The sequence below is a fragment of the Cherax quadricarinatus genome, chromosome 47 (assembly GCF_038502225.1).
Source record: "Cherax quadricarinatus isolate ZL_2023a chromosome 47, ASM3850222v1, whole genome shotgun sequence".
Classification (NCBI taxonomy): domain Eukaryota; kingdom Metazoa; phylum Arthropoda; class Malacostraca; order Decapoda; family Parastacidae; genus Cherax; species Cherax quadricarinatus.
In genome coordinates, this window is record NC_091338.1 from 10,805,888 (window position 1) to 10,831,336 (window position 25,449).

Here is a 25,449-nt window from a genome sequence, read left to right on the forward strand (position 1 = left end):
CTGTTGTTCTCTTTGCTGACGACAACTTTTGTCATCTCTCACGCTAATCTAGCCTCACTCAATACTATTGTTAATGAAGAGCTCGTAAAAATAGCAATCTGGATGACTGTCAATAAACTTACACTGAATATAAACAAAACCTTTTACATTATGTTTGGGAGTAGAGCAAGTGAGGTCCAATTAAACATTATGCTTAACAACATCCTTATTGCTAAACATAATGAAGGAAAATTTCTGGATCTACACCTTGACAGCAACCTGAAATTCAACAGCCATATCCAATACGTAACAAATAAAGTATCCAAATCAGTTGGCATCCTTTCAAAGATATGCTACTATGTACCACAAACAGCACTACTTACACTATACTATTCACTGATCTACCCCTATCTCACCTATGCAATTTGTGCCTAGGGCTCCACAACGACAAATCACCTAAAGCTAATAATAACACAACAAAAAGCTGCAGTGTGAATGATCACACAATCCACAGCTAGACAACCCCCCCCCTCTCCACTTTTCAAAGACCTAAACCTACTCACTATACAAAACATCCACTCGTAGTACTGTGCAAACTACATTTACAAAACAAACAATTCCAATATTAATCCTGACCTGAAGCACTTTCTTGACAGTTGCAATAGGACCCATGGACACAATACTAGACAAAAATCTCTACGACATTCCCCATGTCAGGTTAAACCTTTTCAAAAACTCAATGCACATAAAAGGACCCACAATCTGGAACTCTGCCAGAAATCTCCAGAACCACTGATTAGGCTAGTATTTTTAAAACTATGGTTAGAAAACACCTTTTGTCCTTAACCTATTCTAGCCCATCATAAATAAATATGTAAAAAACCTAAACATGCATTTGTTCAGTATCAAGTACATAGGTAAATCATTATAATCACTATAAATATCTGTAATCATCTCAAATGTAATGTTAATTATTCCACTGTCCTCCTTAGGTTAATAATCAAAACTTTAATTCTTCTCTACCAAACTTATTGAAGTCATATAGCATGAACTAATAGAATAATCAGTCTTCTTGTATTCAATGTAACTCGTCTAATGATCATATGTACAATTTTGTACTGTTATTGCCTTTTTGGCATAGACACCCCATTGTTATACTCCTTTGTACAAAAATGTATCATGATAAAATAAAAATTATTATTATTATTATTATTAAGGAGTATAATTCGGTGTACATGCCAAAAGCCCCTTTATATGCAGAGCATTTCGGGCAAACTTAAGATTAATAAGGCAATAAGTGCAAAATTGTACAGACATACGTACAGTCATTATGCATGTCACAATGAATACAAGAAAACTGATTATTCTATTAGTTCATGCTATATGGCTTTAATAAGTAGAGAAGAATTACAGTTTTGATTATTAACCTAAGGTAGACACAATGGAATAATTAACATTCCACTTGAGATGATTACAGATATTGAGAGTAAACATATACATGTATTGATTATAATGATTTACCTATGTTCATGATATTGAGCAAATGCACGTATAGGCTTTTTACATATTTATTTATGATGGGCTAGGATAATTTAAGGACAAAAGGTGTTTTCTAAATGTAGTTTTAAAAATGCTAGCCTAGTCACTGGTTCTAGATATTTCTGATAGAGAGTTCCAGATTTAGGGTTCTTTTATGTACATTGAGGTTTCAAAAAGATTTAACCTAACACAGGGAATGTCATGGAGATTTCTGTCTAGCATTGTGTCCATGGGCACTATTGCAACTGTCAAGAAAGCACTTCAGGTCAGGATTTATACTGGAATTGATTGTTCTGTAAATGTAGGTTTCACAGTAGTAAATACTGAAAATAGTAAATACTGAACCTAAACTTAACATTATTTCAAGTTTAGTACTTAGTATGATTATATTATTATTACTTGTCATTATATATCTAAAAATTGTGTAAAAATAATACAAAAAAGAAAGGCATGAATCATAACCAAACATCCTTAACCAATGCCAGGTCAAGAGAATGTCCCAATGATACTAGTATAACTAAAATGCCCAGCTCAATTTATTCATTTTCAGAAAATAGCTGATATTTGATGGAACTCTACTGATAAAAAAAGATCTTTTGATAAAGTAGACCACAGCATCCTGCTGCTCAAATTAAAACACAATGGAATCAGAGGCCATGCTTTCCCATGTGTAAGGTTTTCAATGACAACAGATACCATGCAGCTATGACAATACTTCAACAACTCTAACAATCAACACAGGGGTGCCACAGGGCAGTGTTCTAGCCACTACTATTCCTCATCTACATCAATGACCTCCTCAATGTCTCTCAATTCTATTTGTATATTTTGTTGTCATCAATAATACAGTTAATGTTCAGCTTGGATGACAACAGAACTATTCTCACACAATATTGTTAAGATTTTCTACATAATGTTTAGGAACAAAACTAAAAATACATATTAATTTGAACATACAGACATATAACATATACATGTAAAGATGAGATAACGTATATTTCTGACATCAAACTAAAATTCAATACACATATCCAGCACATTTCTAAGAAAATTTCCAAGAGTGGCCATACTTTCAAAGGTACGCTATGTACCTCAAACATTTTTACTCACTTTTTGCTACTCTCTACTCTACTCTTACCTCACTTATGGTATTTGTGCATATCACCTTAAATGCATTTTTACTCAAAGTTCAGCTATTAGAATGATCCAATAAATCAGGTTCCACACCACAACACAGACACAACCCTGATTCAAAGTTTAAATCTGCTCATCATACAAAATATCCACACTACTGTGCATACTACATATATAGAACGCTCAGTAAAAACACTGACTTGGTGCTCGAAATCTTCTCACAAGAACTGCAACAACAGAATACATAGAAACACAAAGCACAAGCATCTCTGACATACCGCATGTTAGACTCAAACCTGTATAGAAAGTCCATGTGGATTAAAGGCCCTAAAATAAGAAATTCATTACCTGAAGATAAAAAAGCATTCCTTATCTGCTAACTGCTTCAAAAATCTTGTTAAAAAGCACCACCGAAACATAATGTGATTATTGCATTGACTAACTGTTAATGATTGATTGTTAATGTCTAAAATGCCTATTGGAATCTGTTCTCCAGACTAATTAGAATCCATCTACATTTTTGCTTTCCAACTGTTAATTTAATCAAAATTGACAGTCCAGTTTATATTACTATCTCTTCTTATTAACAAGTCTTAAATTTAGCATTCCAGCAATCTAAACCTTAAGACTACAGTGGACCCCAGGATTTCATCCAGAGTGGAAATCAAACAATTCGGATTTTGATCACTTTTTTCAGTGAAATTTCACCCCAGGTTTCCTACATCTGCTCAGAAATCGTCCGTACCAGACGCATCTGCCTGGGCCACTCATACGTTCATGACTCACTCCTGGGCACATTATCTTATTTTACGTTAATATAGACATTTTCATTAATCCATCTATGATATTTTCTTCAAAATTATAAAAGAAACACATTACATAGCAAATAAACATGCAATGTTTATATGCTATGGAAGAGTGGTAGTCAGTGGAGAGAAAACATTACGTTTTCTCTGGTCCAGCATTATAGAAAACGTGTATGAATCTGCGTTGGCCCAGTCACCACCCTTAACCCCTAAACAGTCCAAACGTATACTATACACGTTCTTTAGCGCCCCAAACGTATACAAGTATATGCTTTAATTTTCCTACCTCCAAATTTGGCACGATTGCCCTGAGATGCCTGGTCAGCACAGAATGGGTCTTAACACTCGGTGTGCACCATATTAAAAAAATCTGGGACCACTTTGTAGATTGTGCTCTTTTTTTTTCTATAAAAAAGAACTATTTTTTTTTTTTCAAAATACTCGGGGCGCTGCACAAGTGAACATATACATATATACGTTTGGACCGTTTAAGGTTTAATACATAATGGTTATGTTTACAATTCTTGGTATGAATTATTCATTACTTCTCCCTTTGTTTATGATGGCATCTAAAGGTAGTTGTTAGAAACAATTAAACTCAGTGAACAAGGTATGTCAATGGTAATAATGTGGCTCTGGGCATCAGTGTAGGTAGCTGGCAGGTGTAGCCCAGGCTACCTACCGGCTACCTACACCAACTTCCTACAAATTAATACTACTCACCTCTTGCCCTACATCAAGACTACAAATATTTTAAGGTAAGTAATGAATGTACTGTGTATGTATTTTATTTTTATTGTGTTTTTTTAATACCTAGTTCTATTACTAACTTAATATAAGTTAGCGTAAACTTGACAACCCTACGGCTGTTGTGGAATCTCTTGTGGCTTTGGGGAAGTCCATGGAGTTGGATGTGAGTGGCCAGGATGTGGAAGAGTTGGTGGATGACCACAGAGAAAAGCTAACCTTTAAGAGCTGCAACACTATAGTTATTCTCTATAAAATTTATTTTTTGTTAATATTTTTGTATGTTTGGAACGGATTAATTGGATTTACATTATTTCTTATGGGAAATATTACTTGGGTTTTCGTTAATTTTGGATTTCGACCGACCTTCTGGAATGGATTAAGGATGAAAACCAGGGGTCCACTGTATACATACATCATTATGTAGCTATAAGTCCTAGGGTGTGTAGAAAGTTTAAAGTGAACATAGATAAGAGTAAGGTGATGAGGGTATCAAACGATTTATATAAAGAAAAATTGGTTACCACATTGGAGAGAGGGAGTATGGAAGAAGTGAAAGTTTTCAGATACGTATTTGGGAGTTGACTTGTCAGTGGATGGGCTTATGAAGGATGAGGTTAACCATAGAATAGATGAAGGAAAAAAGGTGAGTGGTGCATTGCTAAACTCACAAACTAGTATTTAGTCACTTAGCCATAATACCAACTTACCTCATAATTTGTAATATTTTAAAGTTAGGAATTAATCTAAGTCTGCCCAAAATGCATAGCCATGCTAGGTGTTCTAGTGGCCCCCTCTGTAATTAGTATTTTACTACATGTAAACCACGCAATAACCAAATTCTGTAAACTCAGCATTGTAATCCTTATAGAGAGTAAACTTTGAATTTGAATTTATGGAGACAAAAAACTTTATCTATGGAGGCAAAGGAGGGAATATATGAAAGTATAGTGGTACCAACACTCTTATATGGGTGTGAAGCTTGGGTTGTAAATGCTGCAGCGAAGAGGCAGCTGGAGGCAGTGGAGATGTCCTGTCTAAAGGCAATGTGTGAAGTAAATATGCAGAGAATTCAGTGTGTGGAAATTAGGAGGAGGTGTTTACCTGGAGTTTACCTGGAGAGAGTTCCGGGAGTCAACGCCCCCGCGGCCCGGTGTGTGACCAGGCCTCCTGGTGGATCAGAGCCTGATCAACCAGGCTGTTGCTGCTGGCTGCACGCAAACCAACGTATGAGCCACAGCCCGGCTGGTCAGGAACCGACTTTAGGTGCTTGTCCAGTGCCAGCTTGAAGACTGCCAGGGGTCTGTTGGTAATCCCCCTTATGTATGCTGGGAGGCAGTTGAACAGTCTCGGGCCCCTGACACTTATTGTATGGTCTCTTAACGTGCTAGTGACACCCCTGCTTTTCATTGGGGGGATGTTGCATCGTCTGCCAAGTCTTTTGCTTTCGTAGTGAGTGATTTTCGTGTGCAAGTTCGGTACTAGTCCCTCTAGGATTTTCCAGGTGTATATAATCATGTATCTCTCCCACCTGCATTCCAGGGAATACAGTTTAGGAACCTCAAGCGCTCCCAGTAATTGAGGTGTTTTATCTCCGTTATGCGCGCCGTGAAGGTTCTCTGTACATTTTCTAGGTCAGCAATTTCACCTGCCTTGAAAGGTGCTGTTAGTGTGCAGCAATATTCCAGCCTAGATAGAACAAGTGACCTGAAGAGTGTCATCATGGGCTTGGCCTCCCTAGTTTTGAAGGTTCTCATTATCCATCCTGTCATTTTTCTAGCAGATGTGATTGATACAATGTTATGGTCCTTGAAGGTGAGATCCTCCGACATGATCACTCCCAGGTCTTTGACGTTGGTGTTTCGCTCTATTTTGTGGCCAGAATTTGTTTTGTACTCTGATGAAGATATAATTTCCTCGTGTTTACCATATCTGAGTAATTGAAATTTCTCATCGTTGAACTTCATATTGTTTTCTGCAGCCCACTGAAAGATTCGGTTGATGTCCGCCTGGAGCCTTGCAGTGTCTGCAATGGAAGACACTGTCATGCAGATTCGGGTGTCATCTGCAAAGGAAGACACGGTGCTGTGGCTGACATCCTTGTCTATGTCGGATATGAGGATGAGGAACAAGATGGGAGCGAGTACTGTGCCTTGTGGAACAGAGCTTTTCACCGTAGCTGCCTCGGACTTTACTCTGTTGACAACTACTCTCTGTGTTCTGTTAGTAAGGAAATTATAGATCCATCGACCGACTTTTCCTGTTATTCCTTTAGCGCGCATTTTGTGCGCTATTACACCATGGTCACACTTGTCGAAGGCTTTTGCAAAGTCTGTATATATTACATCTGCATTCTTTTTATCTTCTAGTGCATTCAGGACCGTGTCGTAGTGATCCAATAGTTGAGACAGACAGGAGCGACCTGTTCTAAACCCATGTTGCCCTGGGTTGTGTAACTGATTGGTTTCTAGATGGGTGGTGATCTTGCTTCTTAGGACCCTTTCAAAGATTTTTATGATATGGGATGTTAGTGCTATTGGTCTGTAGTTCTTTGCTGTTGCTTTACTGCCCCCTTTGTGGAGTGGGGCTATGTCTGTTGTTTTTAGTAACTGTGGGACGACCCCCGTGTCCATGCTCCCTCTCCATAGGATGGAAAAGGCTCGTGATAGGGGCTTCTTGCAGTTCTTGATGAACACGGAGTTCCATGAGTCTGGCCCTGGGGCAGAGTGCATGGGCATGTCATTTATCGCCTGTTCGAAGTCATTTGGCATCAGGATAACATCGGATAGGCTTGTGTTAACCAAATTTTGTGGCTCTCTCATAAAAAATTCATTTTGATCTTCGACTCTCAGTCTAGTTAGCGGCTTGCTAAAAACTGAGTCATATTGGGACTTGAGTAGCTCACTCATTTCCTTGCTGTCATCTGTGTAGGACCCATCTTGTTTAAGTAGGGGCCCAATACAGGACATTGTTCTCGACTTTGATTTGGCATAGGAGAAGAAATACTTTGGGTTTCTTTCGATTTCATTTATGGCTTTTAGTTCTTCCCGCGATTCCTGACTCCTATAAGATTCCTTTAGCTTAAGTTCAATGCTTGCTATTTCTCTGACCAGTGTCTCCCTACGCATTTCAGATATATTGACCTCTTTTAGCCGCTCTGTTATTCTTTTCCGTCGCCTGTAAAGGGAGCGCCTGTCTCTTTCTATTTTACATCTACTCCTCCTTTTTCTTAGAGGAATAAGCCTTGTGCATACATCGAGTGCCACCAAGTTAATCTGTTCTAGGCATAAGTTGGGGTCTGTGTTGCTTAGTATATCTTCCCAGCTTATATCGGTTAGGACTTGGTTTACTTGGTCCCACTTTATGTTTTTGTTATTGAAGTTGAATTTGGTGAATGCTCCCTCGTGACTAGTCTCATTATGTCGGTCTGGGGCTCCATGCATACATGTTTGAACCTCAATTATGTTGTGATCTGAGTATATTGTTTTTGATATGGTGACATTTCTTATCAGATCATCATTGTTAGTGAAGATGAGGTCTAGTGTATTCTCCAGTCTAGTAGGCTCTATTATTTGCTGGTTTAAATTGAATTTTGTGCAGAGATTTAAAAGCTCGTGTGAGTGTGAGTTTTCATCAGAGCTGCCTCCTGGTGTTATTACTGCAACAATATTATTTGCTCTATTCCTCCATTTTAGGTGCCTTAAGTTGAAATCCCCCAGGAGCAAGATGTTGGGTGCAGAAGCTGGAAGATTTTCCAGACAGTGGTCAATTTTTAACAGCTGTTCCTGGAATTGCTGGGATGTTGCATCCGGAGGCTTGTAGACTACCACAATGACTAGGTTTTGGTTCTCGACCTTTACTGCTAAAACTTCCACTACATCATTTGAGGCATTTAGCAGTTCTGTGCAAACAAGTGACTCTGCAATGTACAGGCCAACCCCCCCCCCTTTTGCCTGTTCACTCTGTCACATCTGTATAGGTTGTAACCTGGGATCCATATTTCGTTGTCCAAGTGATCCTTTATGTGGGTCTCAGTGAAAGCCGCGAACATTGCCTTTGCCTCTGCAAGCAGTCCACGGATGAAAGGTATTTTGTTGTTTGTTACTGGCTTTAGACCCTGTATATTTGCAAAGAAGAATGTCATCAGATTGGTGGTATTGTTGGTACTGGGGGGGATTTTTTTTCCGGCATTAGTATCTGTATCTGTTGGTTTGGAGTGGAGGCCATCGACTGTGGTTCCACTCCAGGAATGACTGGATTTGGTGTACGATTTCTGCCATTTCCTGCCAGTTTTTTTTCCTTCCTGGCACTAAAAAACCTCTCCCTCTTGAGTGGCTGTGGCTACCCAGGTTTTCCCATGGCCTGGATGTTTTGTATCTTTTTGTACCCTTTAGATGGTGTGCCTGACAATTTAAGTTACAGCACAGTCTTTCCTGTACTGAAGAGGTACACATTTCAGGGTGAAAAAGCTCACAGGAAGGGAGTTTGCATTTTCCTGTTGTCATATGGGCATGGCATTTTCTAGGGTGGTCATAGTTGCACGTCCTGTCTGTTTTTCCAGATTTCCCATGTCTGCAGATACCAAGTACATAGTATGTGCACAGGCTTGGTTTCCGTTTGCCTTGGGTTTCTGTGACTGTATTCCCTGTTGGTGCATGTTTCCCTGTCTTATTCCTATTCCTAGTCTTATTCCTATAGGTGTGGAGTTACTATAAGTATTACTGAGAGGGCTGAAGAGAGGTCGTTGAAGTGGTTGGTCATTTAAAGAGAATGGATCAAAGTAGAATGACTTGGAGAGCGTATAAATCTGTAAGGGAAGGAGGGGGTAGGGGTCGTCCTTGATAAGGTTGGAGGGAGGGGGTAAAGGAGGTTTTGTGGGGGAGAGGCTTGGATTTCCAGCAAACGTGTCTGTGTGTGTTAGATAGAAGTGAATGGAGACGAATGGTTTTTGGGACCTGACGAGCTGTTGGAGCGTGAGCAGGGTAATATTTAGTGAAGGGATTTAGGGAAACCAGTTAGCCAGACCTGAATCCTGGAAATGGGAGGTACAATGTCTGCACTTTAAAGGAGGGGTTTGGGATATTGACAGTTTGGAGGGACTTCTACACTGTCATGTCTGAGTGCCTCTGCAAAGACTGATTATGTGTGAGGTGAAAGTGTTGAATGATGGTGAAATTATTTTCTTTTTGGGGAATTTCTTTCTTTTTGGGTCACCCTGTCTCAGTGGGAGACGGCCGACTTGTTAGGAAAAAAAAAAATCCTAATTATAAGGTATAATCTTAGTATGCCTGAACCCTTATAGGGTTTTTTTGGGAAATAAAGATTTCAATCTCAACAGCTGCTCATATCTCCCATTGTCTGTCTTTAGTTCATACTTTCACTTCTCTCTTACCCACCAATGTCATTCTCCTTGTAACCTATCTGCCTCTTGCTGCATCTATGATTAAATAATGATCTGACATACCAGTTGTTCTATATAAAAAACGAAATGCACATTCAAAAGTTTGCTCATCAACCTTTTATCCACTAATATATAATCTGGCAAACTGCAGTCATTACACTCTACATCTCGGACTCATTTATCATCTTTTCTTAAAATAAGTATTACCTATTATCAAATTTCTTCCTATTGCATAATTGAATTAGAGGCCCCATTATCATTCACCCCTAGTACTGTACTACTCTGAATTTATCTACTGTGTGAAAGGATTAGAATGATTGAATAGGGACACAGGGAAACAAGGTGAAGTCACAGCTATGACAATGACTGAGAAAGAAAAATGCTAATTTATATTTCATCAATACAAAGCCTGAATCATGTGTAGCTGTAGAAACAACCAAATTTCATAATTAAATGATATAAACACAAACTTGGTAATTGATGCCAACAAATGGGTTTAAGAAGACATGTGAGCAAACAACAGAATGTATGTATTTATTAGAAAACATTTCTGGCCACCATGTGTCACTCACACCTGACTCTCTGCCTATGATTAGAATGTAGATACACATATATGGTGTCAGTACTGATATGTAATTTACATCAGAAATGAGTGATGCATGTCAAAACTGACATGTAATGCATGTCAGTACTGACATATTTAATGCATATCAGTATTGATACAGCCCACCATGCAACCACGTACTGAAATACGTATTAGAAAAAGATCACAGTGTAGTTAACACAGTAATAATGACATTCTTGCAAATGTCTTGTACTTTCATTATGCATGGCATTCATAGGATATCAATTACTGTTGACATACTTGGCATGGAAGATGTGAGCACAGGGGAGAGCATCAAGGGAGTTACCACCCTGGTCACCATATCTCTCCCCACAGACACCACACACCAACTCCATCTCTTCAGTAAGACACGATGCCAAGCGTTCCTGAAGCGCATCATTCTCTTCATCATTGAGAATCCGGTAAAGCTCAGCCAGACGCAGGTGTGCTGACCGCATGATCAACTAGAAGAACAATGGAAGATAAAATGTCAAAGTGAAAGTTATGTTTTCCTTAATGTGAATGGATTACTGACATGCAAGGATTCCAATGGAAATAAGTCACTTTGTCTGACTTTTTTGGGTTATCCTCGGTACAGGAGGGGCCTGCTTTACAGCACTTTGTTTTACAGCATTTTGCTAATGCAGCAGTTTTCAACTGTATATGCATTCTTCATTTATTCAGACTTCCTACTATAAATATATTTACCACTCACTATAAGCTAAGGACAAAAATATTTTAAAATAAGTAACGTGTATACTGCATATGCATATTTTAGGCCTAGCTCTATTACTCACTTAATATATGATAGTACAAACATGTTATTAGGGTTTTATATAGATCTGAAAGTGAATAAAGGCTATGCTTTGCTTCAGAGCATTTTTCGCTTTACTGCAGTAGCCCAGAACCTAACTACGATATAAGCAAGGCCCTCGTAATTTACACTTTGTATGATAATTGTACCTGTGTGTATCTGTACCTAAATAAGCTTACTGACATTGCACATACTAGGCAAGTCCTGCTGGAATGTCTCAGCAATTCCTTTGGTTTATGTAAGGAACATTTTTTTCTGAATCAACATGTAAAACTTGCTAAATTATATTTTAGGATTGCAAATTTAAATCTAATGTAAAGTATTTAAGCAATTTATATGCCTGGGTATAATTTTTAGAATTCCTGTATACTAGGTGATATTTATCTGATAATGCTGTGTGGCTTAAATATATTCAGCATGTGATGTTCTTTTCTTATCCTTGTGATAAAAACATCATTTTACTTTATCCATGTTAACAGACTTGGTTCCTTTAATCACATTTATAACTAAAATGAAAAATGACTGCTTGATTATGAAGCTGGTAAAAAAATTATATTCAATATGTATAAAAGAAGTCTAAAAAATGCAGAGCTTTTTCATGAATGTAATAATCTTTATAATAATCTTTATAAGCATTATTATTCTGTATATCATGACAGTTAAAAAGTCTTTTAGGTCATCAATAGTCTCTTGGGCTTTGCATACATGTAGTAAAAAATACACTGATAATGAATTCAATAAAATTTATGAAAGTATCCATTAGTGCTCAAAGCTCTTCCATGAATATGAATATAATACAATAATGGTGATGACTTGAGGTATCTCAATGCCTTCACGAGTTGAGCACATTTTTTTTAATTCAGTACATATAAGAATAAATGAAGACTACCAAAAGATTCATAGGTGCTGGGGAGCTGGTGGGAACAGTGACATCAAATTGTACTATGAGAACAGATTATCCAACTTATGAGGTAATATAAAAAAGACCTGGAAAACCCTATCAGAAATTCTAGGAACAAAAAAGATATCACGAAATAGCGAAATAAAATTAGTAAAATCAGATGAACCCCAACTCCCACCAACAGAAACAGCAAACAGACTCAATGATTTCTTCTCCACTATAGGACAAAACCTTGCCAATAAAATCCCAAGCTCAGATACCCCACCAAATGACTACCTCACTGGCAACTACCCGAACACACTGTTCCTAGCTCCGACTAACCCATACGAAGTCTCCCTTATTATCAACGCACTAAAAAACAAGGCAGGAGATTTAAATACCTTACCACCCTTTATATACAAAAAAGTGTCCCAAGTGTTATCACCAATCACTGCAACACTCTTTAACAAATCCATTGAATCCTCTACCTTCCCTACAGTTCTCAAAATAGCAAGGGTCACCCCGACCCATAAAGGAGGTGACCAAACAGAGTTGAATAACTATAGGCCATTATCCAACTTACACCCTCTCTCAAAAATCTTCGAAAAATTAATTCATAAACGAATCTACTCCTACCTCATCTCCCAAAACATACTCAACCCCTGCCAATTTGGATTCAGGCCTAATAAAAATACTAATGATGCTATTATACACATGCTAGAACATATATACACTGCATTAAAGAAAAAAGAAGTCCCACTGGGGATCTTCATTGACTTACGTAAAGCTTTGATACAGTTTATTTTTTTTATTTATTTATTTATTTATAATTTGAGCACACTTACAGAGGTACAAAAAAAAATACAGATAAGAGCAGCATGCCAAAGCCACTTATACTATGCATAGCATTACGGGCTGGCTTAAAATTAACTTAAGATTAACTAAGCAATGATGAAATCAGTGAAAAACATTAATGTAAACTGATTACTATAAAGCACAAGTGAGTATTACAAAGACAGGTCATATGGTTGCATGCATTGTTGTAAATTCAGTAGAATGGAGTATTCTGTTAGGTAGTGAATTTAAAAAATAATAAAGTTAGATTGGGTTTTAGGTTTAACATTTATGTGATATAATTGTGAGAAACATTTAAGATATACAATTTATAAGGTTCAGTTATTCAGTATTTATTTGGTTTTGGGTGAGTAAGTGATCTTTGAGAAGAGACTTGAATTTATAAACAGGTAGTGTTTCTTTTATATTAACAGGTAATGAATTCCAGATTTTAGGGCCTTTTATGTGCATTGAGTTTTTGCATAGCGTGAGATGGACACGAGGAATATCAAAGAGTGATCTGTGCCTTGTGTTATGGTCATGTGTTCTGTTGAGGTTGGCAAGGAGATGTTTGAGGGGAGGGTTAATATCAGAGTTGAGTGTTCTATGTATGTAATAGGTGCAGTAATAAGTATGGATGTTTTGTATGGTGAGTAGGTTGAGTGTATTGAATATTGGTGGAGTGTGCTGCCTGTAGTGAGAATTTGTTATCATTCTAACTGCAGCCTTTTGTTGGGTAATTAGTGGTCTGAGATGGTTACTTGTTGTTGAGCCCCATGCACAAATTCCATAGGTGAGATAGGGGTAAATAAGAGAGTGATATAGGGCCAGGAGGGCTGACTGTGGAGCATAGTACCGTATCTTCGATAGTATGCCTACAGTCTTGGAAATTTTCTTAGAAATTTGTTGTATATGTGTATGAAATTTGAGTCTATTATCAAGGTGGATTCCTAAGAATTTTCCCTCTGTTAGCTTTGTGATAGGTGATCCGTTTATCATTATGTTAAGAGGGACATCTGTAGCTCTGTTACCAAACTGAATGAAGTAGGTTTTGTCAATGTTTAGTGTAAGTTTGTTAGTACTCATCCAGGTAGATATTTTCTGTAATTCGGTATTTACAGTATTGGCTAGCTTGACTGGGCTCGGGTGGGAGAAGACGTATGTTGTGTCATCAGCAAATAGTGTGGGTTTGAGTAATTGAGAAGCATTTGGTAGGTCATTTATGTATAGGAGAAAGAGAAGAGGGCCAAGGACACTTCCCTGTGGGACACCAACTGTAATTGGTTGTGCAGAAGAGTTTGCCCCATTTGCGTACACATATTGGCTTCTGTTGCTGAGGTATGACTTGAGGTAGTTGAGGGAGTGCCCTCTTATACCATAGTGTGATAATTTTACGTGGAGCAAGTCATGGTCAACTGTATCAAAAGCTTTACGTAAGTCAATGAAGATCCCCAGTGGGACTTCTTTTTTCTCTATTGCAGTGTATATATGTTCTAGCATGTGTATAATAGCATCATTAGTATTTTTATTAGGCCTGAATCCAAATTGGCAGGGGTTGAGTATGTTTTGGGAGATAAGGTAGGAGTAGATTCGTTTATGAATTAATTTTTCGAAGATTTTTGAGAGAGGGTGTAAGTTGGATATTGGCCTATAGTTATTCAACTCTGTTTGGTCTCCTCCTTTGTGGATCGGGGTGACCCTTGCTATTTTGAGTACTGTAGGGAAGGTGGAGGATTCAATGGATTTGTTAAAGAGTGTTGCAATGATTGGTGATAGCACTTGTGACACTTTTTTGTATATAAAGGGTGGTAAGGTATTTAAATCTCCTGTCTTGTTTTTTAGTGCGTTGATAATAAGGGAGACTTCGTATGGGTTAGTCGGAGCTAGGAACAGTGTGTTCGGGTAGTTGCCGGTGAGGTAGTCATTTGGTGGGGTATCTGAGCTTGGGATTTTATTGGCAAGGTTTTGTCCTATAGTGGAGAAGAAATCATTGAGTCTGTTTGCTGTTTCTGTTGGTGGGAGTTGGGGTTCATCTGATTTTGCTAATTTTATTTCGCTATTTCGTGATATCTTTTTTGTTCCCAGAATTTCTGATAGGGTTTTCCAGGTCTTTTTTATATCACCTCGTAAGTTGGATAATCTGTTCTCATAATACAATTTTTTTGCCCTTCTTATCAGGCTGGTTAGGATTGACGAGTAACGTTTTGTTTGGTCTCTGGTTATGTGACCCATTCTGTACTGTTTTTCATATTGGTGTTTTGTATTTATGGATTTGAGAATGCTGGGTGTTAGCCAGGGACTGTTCAGTCTCTTAGCTGTCATCTGCTTAGTTTTTTTTAGGGCAGTGCTTGTTATAGAGGTATTGAGTCTTTTTTAGAAAATTATTAATACATTCGTCAATATCTGTATTGATTTCTAGCTCAGTGTGCCAATCAATGTTTGCTAATGCTGTTGTGAAGTTATTAATGGCTGCCTCATTGTGAAGTCTGAAGGTGACTTTAGTAGTGTCTTGGGGTAATTTACCAAGAGTTGTTATGAGGAAAGTAGGGTAGTGGTCTGTGGTATTATCTGTAATTATGCCTGATTTTAAAGGGGATATGGTGTTGGTCCAGATGTGGTCAAGTAGGGAAACACTAGTCTCTGTAACTCTTGTAGGTTTTGTTACTGTTGGTAGCAACATACAGTTACTCATTGTGTTTGTGAATTCAGTAACGTGTGGGTCCTGGTCTTGCAGGAGATTTATATTGAAGTCACCTGAGAGTAGTAAGTGATCTTTGTTCATGCGTGCATCAGTTATCATACTTCCTAGGTTTTGACTAAATTGGCTAATGTTTGACTGTGGAACTCTGTAGATGTTTATCAATGTGAGAGGTTTTTGTAGGTATTTGGATTTGAATTTGGCTATTATATATTCCCCATGTTCATCTCTTGTGCAAGTATTAGTGATACATTCTAGTTGGTCTGAGTAGTATATGGCTGTGCCACCCCCTTGTTGGTCTGGCCTACAGTTGTGTATGGCTGTGTAACCAGGAATGGTATAGACATCTGTAGTATCAGGCTTTAGCCAGGTTTCAGTTAGTGTAATGATGGACATATTGGCATGTAAGGAATTTAGTAATGCTATGAGGTCATCGTAATGCTTGCTTAAAGATCTGATATTGTAGTTAAAGATAGTTATGTTGTTGTTGGCACTGAGAAGTGCCTTTGATTGTTCTGCAGTGTAGTAATTACAGTAACTGTTTGATTCATTTAAGTCATTAAATAAGAGGTTGGTATCTGGATCAATGCTTGTAATCATAAGATTTGTAGTGAATCTATAGTTAGAATTAAGTATAAAACAGAGTAAATAGTCTTAAGCTAAAAAATAGCACCTGAATTATTTAACAAATGTAAAATAATGGGCTAAGGTATTTTTTTTTTTTTTTTTTTTTTTTTTTTAAGCTAAAATAAAGGAGACAATATAAAAGGGACTAGTACAAATAAAGTGATGATCAAATAATGGAGCTTGGGAATATGATAGTAGGTAGTACTATAAAATAAATGAGCTTTGGAATATAATGCCAAAATTGTGAACTTGTTCTACTTTAGCACCTGAGAATAGCACCTTGATTATTTTAACAATTGTGAATGTATAAGCTAGGGTAGTTATATAAAGCTAAAATAAAGGAGAAAATATATAAGGGACTAAAATTAAGTAATGGTAAACAAAGTTAAATGGACAGATGGTCACTATGAAATAATATTGGTTTAGGAGTAAGATCTGATTTGTAATATTAGATAAATTGAGCAGTTTATTGCACAATAAAAGTAAAAAAAAATGAGGTAGTTGGTACTAGCTAGCAAAAGATAGTTTTGGTACTTGCAAAAAAGTAATTGGAATATACACTAATTGAATATACAATGTAAAGTGACTAAAAAAACAAGTAGTGATAAACAAAATTAAATGGACAGGTAAGAAAAAATGAATATTATTAATTTGGAGTAAGATTTGACTTTTAATTTAAAATTATGAGCAATTAATAGCAGTAAGAAAGTTATAGAGTATTGGAGGTAGTTGGCATTAGCTAGTGATGAAAAATAATAAAAATAATAATGTACAATATGATAGTAACGTACACTATATGCACCACACGTATATATGTATTAAGGGCACTTATTTAATCTGTTACAGAAATGTCAGCTTTTCTAAGGAAGGTAGAGAAATCATGTTCGTTTGAGATGGTATATTGTTGTCCTGTTGATGTTTTCCTTACTAGTATTTTCCCATCTCGCGTGAAACACTGATGTATTTTGTTTTCCTGTTTAAGTTTTCTCAGCCTGAACAGAAGGTTTTGACGTTTTTTTGTTAGACACTCATTTATGTACACTCCATTTTTCATTGTAATTGCTGATTTAATTAGGTCCTTTCTTTTATCGTATGAATGAAGTCGGATCATTATACTGTGTTTACTTCCTGGTTTTCCTAACAAACGTGTTTCTTTGATTTCATTGTTTTGCACGATGACTTGTACGTGGTTCTGTATTATCCTGATAGCAGTTTCTTTGCACTGTGCTTGTGTTATGTCACTAGGAATGTGTGGACTGTTTATTATAACTGCATCAGACAACTTATCTTGTTCAGTTTTGTCGTCTTGGAAATCAAGGTATTCATTTAGTCGAGTGTGCATGTTCAGATTCCAGTCCTTGATTGCTTCTTCAACCTTCATATTTATTGTTGTTATTTGTTCAGTGTGACTGGCTATAGCTGCTTTTAGAGTATTTTCTGTATCAACACTTCCCGATGTAATCTTCTCTTCAAGGTTTTGGATCTTATTCTCGAGGTTGGTTATCTTGGAATCTCGTCGCTCGAGTGCTGCTTTGATATCTTTGATTTCATTTTCTAGAGCAACGATGTAGTCCTTGATATTGTCAGGAATAATCGTACCTGAGTTATCATGGATGAATCCTTTGAAGGGAGTGGAGTTGGAGGGGGAGTCAGCCATGTTTGTTGTTGTTGTTGTTGTTCCTTGGGTGGCGGCGGAGAGAGGGGTTGATGATACACTGGCGTCCTGCTGGGTAGACAAGTTGAGTTCTAGGGTCCTTGCTGTTATTCTTTTATTACTGGTGTTGTGTCTTCTGCGATATCCTTTCATAGTATCACTGAAGTAGATACTGTGTAGCAATGGAGGAGAAGGCTTGTTTTCTCGGAGCTTGGGTTAAGTGGTTGTCTGGCAGCGGAGGCAGTGTTTGGGTTAGCAGGGCTGTCTTCCTTAGATCTTCTAATTTTGTCAAGATTTGGGTTACATTCTTAGTATTCTTGGGTCATGTTGTGGTCTACGTGGGTTCATGTAGTTGAACTTTCACTTAGGCCATCACAAGTTTTGATGGGCGATGTTTTTTTGAGAAAGAAGAGCTGGTAGGATACCGTTGCTGCCGCTGCCGCTGCCGCTAGGTAGATGACCATGACTTGCTCCACATAAAATTGTCACACTATGGTATAAGAGGGCACTCCCTCAACTACCTCAAGTCATACCTCAGCAACAGAAGCCAATATGTGTACGCAAATGGGGCAAACTCTTCCGCACAACCAATTACAGTTGGTGTCCCACAGGGAAGTGTCCTTGGCCCTCTTCTCTTTCTCCTATACATAAATGACCTACCAAATGCTTCGCAATTACTCAAACCCACACTATTTGCAGATGACACTACATACGTCTTCTCTCACCCGAGCCCAGTCACGCTAGCCCATACTGTAAATACCGAATTACAGAAAATATCTACCTGGATGAGGACTAACAAACTTACACTAAACATTGACAAAGCCTACTTCATTCAGTTTGGTAACAGAGCTACAGATGTCCCTCTTAACATAATGATATACGGATCACCTATCACAAAGCTAACAGAGGGAAAATTCTTAGGAATCCACCTTGATAATAGACTCAAATTTCATACACATATACAACAAATTTCTAAGAAAATTTCCAAGACCGTAGGCATACTATCGAAGATACGGTACTATGTTCCACAGTCAGCCCTGCTGGCCCTATATCACTCTCTTATTTACCCCTATCTCACCTATGGAATTTGTGCATGGGGCTCAACAACAATTAACCATCTCAAACCACTAATTACCCAACAAAAGGCTGCAGTCAGAATGATAACAAATTCCCACTACAGGCAGCGCACTCCATCAATATTCAAAACACTAAACCTACTCACCATACAAAACATCCATACTTATTACTGCACCTATTACATACATAGAACACTTAACTCTGATATTAACTCTCCCCTCAAACATCTCCTTGCCAACCTCAACAGAACACATGACCATAACACAAAGCACAGATCACTCTTTGATGTTCCTCGTGTCCATCTCACGCTATGCAAAAACTCAATGCACATAAAAGGCCCTAAAATCTGGAATTCATTACCTGTAAATATAAAAGAAACACTACCTGTTTATAAATTCAAGTCTCTTCTCAAAGATCACTTACTCACCCAAAACCAAATAAATACTGAATAACTGAACCTTATAAATTGTATATCTTAAATGTTTCTCACAATTATATCACATAAATGTTAAACCTAAGACCCAATCTAACTTTGTTATTTTTTAAATACACTACCTAACAGAATACTCCATTCGACTGAATGTACAGCAATGCATGCAACCATATGACCTGTCTTTGTAATACTCATTTGTGCTTTATTGTTATCTGTTTACAATAATGTTTTATCACTGATTACATCATTGCTTAGTTAATCTTAAGTTAATTTTAAGCCACCCCGTAATGCTATGCATACAAGTGGCTTTGGCATGCTGCTCTTACCTGTATTTTTTGTACCTCTGTATGTATGCTCAAATTACTAAATAAATAAATATATTGCTACATATACCAAGCTGTGATGGATACGTGGGTCAGCGGGCCACCAGTAGCAACAGCCTAGTTGACCAGGCAAGAACTAGATGAGCCTGGCCCATGGCTGGGCTCTGGGAGTAGAAAAATTCCTGGAACTCATTAAAAGTATAAAGTGAAGATTCACCATTTTTTGGTGAATACTAATAAAACTACAAATATCTTTGAAAATCACTGCATAAACAGGATATAAATGAGAGCTGTATATCTGGAGGTATATACACAGGCTTTATTCCTTATTTTAGTGATGAGTGTATCCTTGATGTAAGGTTGATTACAGCTTTAATGATCTTCATAGATAGGTCTTAAACATAACGATACAAATTTTTGCGACACTGGCAATAGTAGACTTACCTTGCAACCAAGAGAAGAAGCCAGATCAATTACTTTATTGTTAATTTCAAGAGGGCGACAGTCACAGATCTTTGACTGGCGGCGCATGAGTCCAAGAGTTTTGGCCATGCCGTTTAGAGCAATGAGCTGGCCATAGCGGTCCTCTACAAGCACCATCAACTGCATGCTCGCCTCATAACGTTTGTATGCCCGCTGAAACACATTTCCAGATTAATCCATCTATGCTCACCTGCTGCTATCAACACATCTACTAGACACAGTAGCAATTATAGAATTTAAAACCTGTCAAGAGCAGGGTTTAAAAAAAATTAAACACAGTCCACCTGGGTATTTTACAAAAACACTTAAAATAAATAAGGCTTTTTAATTTTTTTTAATTAATATAATGGTTTTACGAACTTTTACATATATTGTACATACGTATTGGCAGAATTATACAATTGCAAATTATATTAATAATAATAATAATAATAATAATAATAATAATAATAATAATAATAATAATATTTGATATAAAAACAGGTCTGAAATAACAAATGAACAAGAGCTAGCATATTTCCTTAAAATCACTGGTCTGACTGAATCTTTGTAAGCTGCATCTCAACACAACATCAACCATGTACAGTGCTTTAGTATAGTGCAATATACCCTGTGTCATTTTTTTACATAATTTCCTAAATGTAGAACATATAAATGATTAATATAATTACTGCGTATTAAAATGTGATGCTATTTGGACCCTTGAGAAATTTTAAGTGAAGGGAGATGTGGAAGAACTGTATAGTGATGCTGGGGGAGAGACACCATGTTGAATTTAACGTGTGAGCACTGAACTTAATTGTGTAATGTAACTCGGCATCTTCCAAGGCCAAATTGGGGTGTTTCGGCCTGAATTTATATTAGGAACCCGTGTTAATGTTCCTTGCAGAAAAATTGGGACAGGAAATTTGCAGGACCTTAAGAATTACATGTGGATGGTGGAAGATATGGGATGCAAACATCACACAGGGAAGTAGTATACCATTAGTCCTTGCATTTAGATCTCTAACTGGCCAGTGATGGGTCTAGGTGTTAAATTAGGGATAATCACAGATAGCACTACAGACCACTACCCTACCTTCCTCCTGACAAACATTAGTAAACCACCACTTGAATACAACAAAGTCTCATTTAGACTCCATGACGAGGCCTCAGTAAGGAAGTTCACAGCTGACCTAGAGACTGTTGATTGGCCTACAGAATTCTCCAAGGCCAATGGTATTGATGACTGGACAGACATTTTTCTTAACAAATTACTTAGACTATACAACAAACATTGTCCTATAAAAACAAAACAGATCACAAACAAACGGCTTGGTTGCCCATGGCTAACCAGCACCATTCTGAAATCCATTGACAAGAAACACCAATATGAAAAGCAATATAGACAGGGCCTAATACACAAAGATATTCTTAAACACTATTCATCAGCTCTCACCAAAGTAATAAAGAAAGCCAAACAACTATACTACTCCAGCAGATTCACAGACACTAGAGGAGATATAAAAAAGACCTGGAAAACACTCTCTCAGATTCTAGGGACCCACAAACTAAGAAAAACCAAGAATATTGTCCTAACTAAACCTAATGAAACACCACTACATCCCACTGACACAGCTAACAAGATAAACGACTTCTTCTCAACCATAGGATCTAATCTCGCCAGTAAAATCCCACATACCAATGCCCATGCCGGGAACTACCTAGATGGGAATTTCCCTAATTCCTTCTATCTTGCACCAACTGAGCCCACGGAAGTCACTGAGATTATAAAGTCACTTAAAAATAACTCGGGGAATCTGTCTCATGTCCCACCACTACTGTACAAGCGAGCGGCCCATGTCCTTTCGCATGCTATTTCATTACTTTTTAACAAGTCACTAGAGACTAGCACCTTCCCGAAACTACTCAAGATGGCAAGGGTTACACCAATACATAAAGGTGGTGACCCTACAGACTTAAACAACTATAGGCCAATATCTAACTTACCATTGCTATCCAAAATCTTTGAGAAACTCGTGCACAGGAGACTGTATTCATTTATAACGGCTCAAAACATACTCAACCCCTGCCAATTTGGATTCAGGAAAAATAAAAGCACTAATGATGCAATCATAAAAATGCTAGATCTGCTTTACACAGCATTGGAAAATAAGGAATATCCACTAGGAATTTTTATTGACCTAAGAAAAGCTTTTGACACGGTAGACCACGACATCCTACTCCACAAACTTGATCATTACGGTATAAGAGGCCATGCGCTTGCTTATTTCAAATCTTACATTACTAATAGGTATCAGTACGTCACCATTAAAGACACAGCATCAGCAACACGGCCACTTGATACTGGAGTTCCGCAGGGAAGTGTCCTTGGTCCCCTGCTCTTCCTCATATACATCAATGACCTTCCAAACGTATCCCAACACCTGAAACCCATTCTCTCTGCTGATGATACGACTTATGTCATCTCTCACCCTAATCTTGCCACCCTCAACACCATTGTGAATGAGGAGCTGATTAAAATATCGACTTGGATGACAGCCAATAAACTTACGCTTAACACTGACAAAACCTACTATATTATGTTTCGTAGCAGAGCAGGAGAGGCACAAATTAACATTAAGATTGACAACACTCTAATTACCAGAAATAATGGGGGCAAATTCCTAGGCTTATACATTGACAACAACCTGAATTTCAGCACCCACATCCAGCATATAACCAAAAAAGTATCCAAAACGGTTGGGATCCTCTCCAAGATACGATACTACGTGCCGCAAAATGCCCTTCTCACACTATACCACTCACTTATTTATCCATACCTCACCTATGCTATTTGTGCTTGGGGATCAACTGCAGCAACACACCTAAAGCCAATAATAACCCAACAAAAAGCTGCAGTAAGAATAATCACTAAATCCCATCCCTGGCAACACACCCCCCCACTCTTCTTAGACCTAAACTTACTCCCAGTTCAGTACATCCACACTTACTACTGTGCAATCTACATCTACAGAGCCTTAAACTCTAATATCAACCTTGACCTAAAACGCTTTCTTGATAGTTGTGACAGAACCCACAGGCATAACACCAGACACAAACATCTCTACGACATTCCCCGTGTCCGACTAAACCTTTACAAAAATTCAATGTATGTCAAAGGCCCTAAAATCTGGAATACCCTACCTGAGAACTCTAGAACTGCAGACACATTCATCACCTTCAAAACTACCATTAGAAAACATCTTATCTCCCTGACTCATTTGACCATAAAGAGAAATATTAACCTCAATCTTAAAATAATGAATCCTGTGATACTCCAATACTGAAACTATGTACTGTGCCAAAACAAAAGCATTCACATTGCTAAACTCACAAACTAGTATTTAGTCACTTAGCCATAATACCAACTTACCTCATAATTTGTAATATTTTACAATTAAGAATAAAACTAAGTCTGCCCGAAATGCCTAGCCATGCTAAGCGTTCTAGTGGTACACTCTGTAATCACTATTTTACTACATGTAAACCACACAATAACCAAATTTCTGTAAACTCAGCATTGTAATCCTTATAGAGAATAAACTTTGAATTTGAATTGAATTTGAAAAGATATGATACTATGTATGCCAAACGACACTCCTTACCTTTACTACTCATTAATATATCCCTACTTCACCTATGGTATTTGTGCCTGGGGATCAACCACAGTTAACCACCCGTGGCCTGGTAGCTAAATCTCTCACTTCACGCGGCGAGCGTCTGGGTTCGATTCCCAGCAAAGGTAGAAACACTGGGTGTGTTTCTATACATCGGTTGTCTATGTTCACCCATCAGTAAAATGGGTACCTGTAAGTTAGTCGACTGGTGTGGGTCGCATCCTGGGACAAAACTGACCTAATTTGCCCGAAATACTCAGCATAACAAGCGGCTTTCTATATAGTAGTTTGTCATTGATGTCAGCCAGGAGTGTATGAGTTTGTGTATGTGTGTGTGTGTGTGTGTGTGTGTGCGTGTGTGTTTATGTGTGTGTGTGTATGAATTTGTATGTGTGTGTGTGTGTGAGAGAGAGACTCAGCAATCAACATTTGCACCAATAACTCACTACAGTTGTGACCGGGTGTGGAAGTGTGAATTGCTCATTACTCTAAAATTTGTTCATGATTGCAGCCATGTATAAACGTAAGTAACCATTCTTACAGTATTCATTACCTTTGTAACTTGTGAGTTCATTACCTTGTACCTAGTTCAGCCATCAAAACTTTGGAGCCCGGTCCCTGGACCCATTGTGTACCTCTGTAATCTGTAAATACCTTTGTAACTAGTCATGATTGTGACTAGACCTACCTGGAGTTCATTACCTTTGTAAATTGTGAGTTCATTACCTTTGTAAATTGTGAATTCATTATCTCCGTAACTTGCTCAGCTATCAAAACTTTGAGGCCCAGTCCCTGGACCCATTATGTACCTCTGTAATCTTTTGACTACCGCCCACAGGATGGGTATGGGGTGCATAATAAACATATTAAACTAACTAACTAACTGTCAGCCAGGACTGTATACCATGTACATGTAGTAAATAAAAATATTATTATATTATTATTATTAATAAGTTATTATATTACATTATATGACCTCTAGTCTATTAAACATCAGCCAATCATGAAATATTATTGTTTGAACCAATAATTGTAATATTGTTAGTATTATGTGCAACTTCAAGAATATTGTTCTTATAAACCTTCACACTGACCACCTCGCATGAGTATTAAGATTAAATAGAGATTTTAATAAAAGTTAACCACTCTTATCTTGTCTAGATTTAAGTAGTTATTATGTACTAGGATCAGTCTGCCAGAAATGCCCCGGCATGATAGTGACTTTCTTTGTACTTAGTAAACCAAAATTGTAATTACATATTGTAACCTTTACAAAGAAATAAAATATTTATTCTTTATATCCAGTGTAGTGTACAGTTCTGTGCTGTGCTTTCATATACCTTCTACAATGAATACTGTACTCACCTAGTTGTACTCACCTAGTTGTACTCACCTAGTTGTACTCACCTAGTTGAGGTTGCAGGTTGCTCCTGGCCCCGCCTCTTCACTGGTCGCTACTAGGTCACTCTTCCTGAACTGTACTGCTAATGCTCCTACCGTATGTCTTATTAGAATAATATTGAAGTATGTCTTAATATAATTAAAATAATATGAATGTTTTGCTCTACAAATCATCTAATATGTTAGGACATGTCAGACAAAAAATGTTAAGATTCCATGTGAATCCATAAAAGTTGAAACTTGTCCTGACAATAACCCCAGTGTGCAATGTACATATTGCATGTTGAGACATGCTACACAAAAACTGATGAAATCCAGAGTGAAAGCATTTATGATGAGACTTGTTAAATCAATAA

General features: G+C 37.6%; 1 protein-coding gene across 1 annotated transcript in view; it reads right to left on the reverse strand.

The window, feature by feature from the left end:
• LOC128696511 (43 kDa receptor-associated protein of the synapse) overlaps positions 1 to 25,449 on the reverse strand; it is a 519,541-nt gene that overhangs the window by 16,027 nt on the left and 478,065 nt on the right. Inside the window, exons 9-10 of the mRNA XM_053787791.2 lie at positions 19,995 to 20,186; positions 10,472 to 10,674 (exon numbers count right to left, since the gene is read on the reverse strand). Of these exons, the coding sequence (XP_053643766.2) occupies positions 10,472 to 10,674; positions 19,995 to 20,186 (395 nt within the window). The remainder of the gene's footprint in view (positions 1 to 10,471; positions 10,675 to 19,994; positions 20,187 to 25,449) is intronic.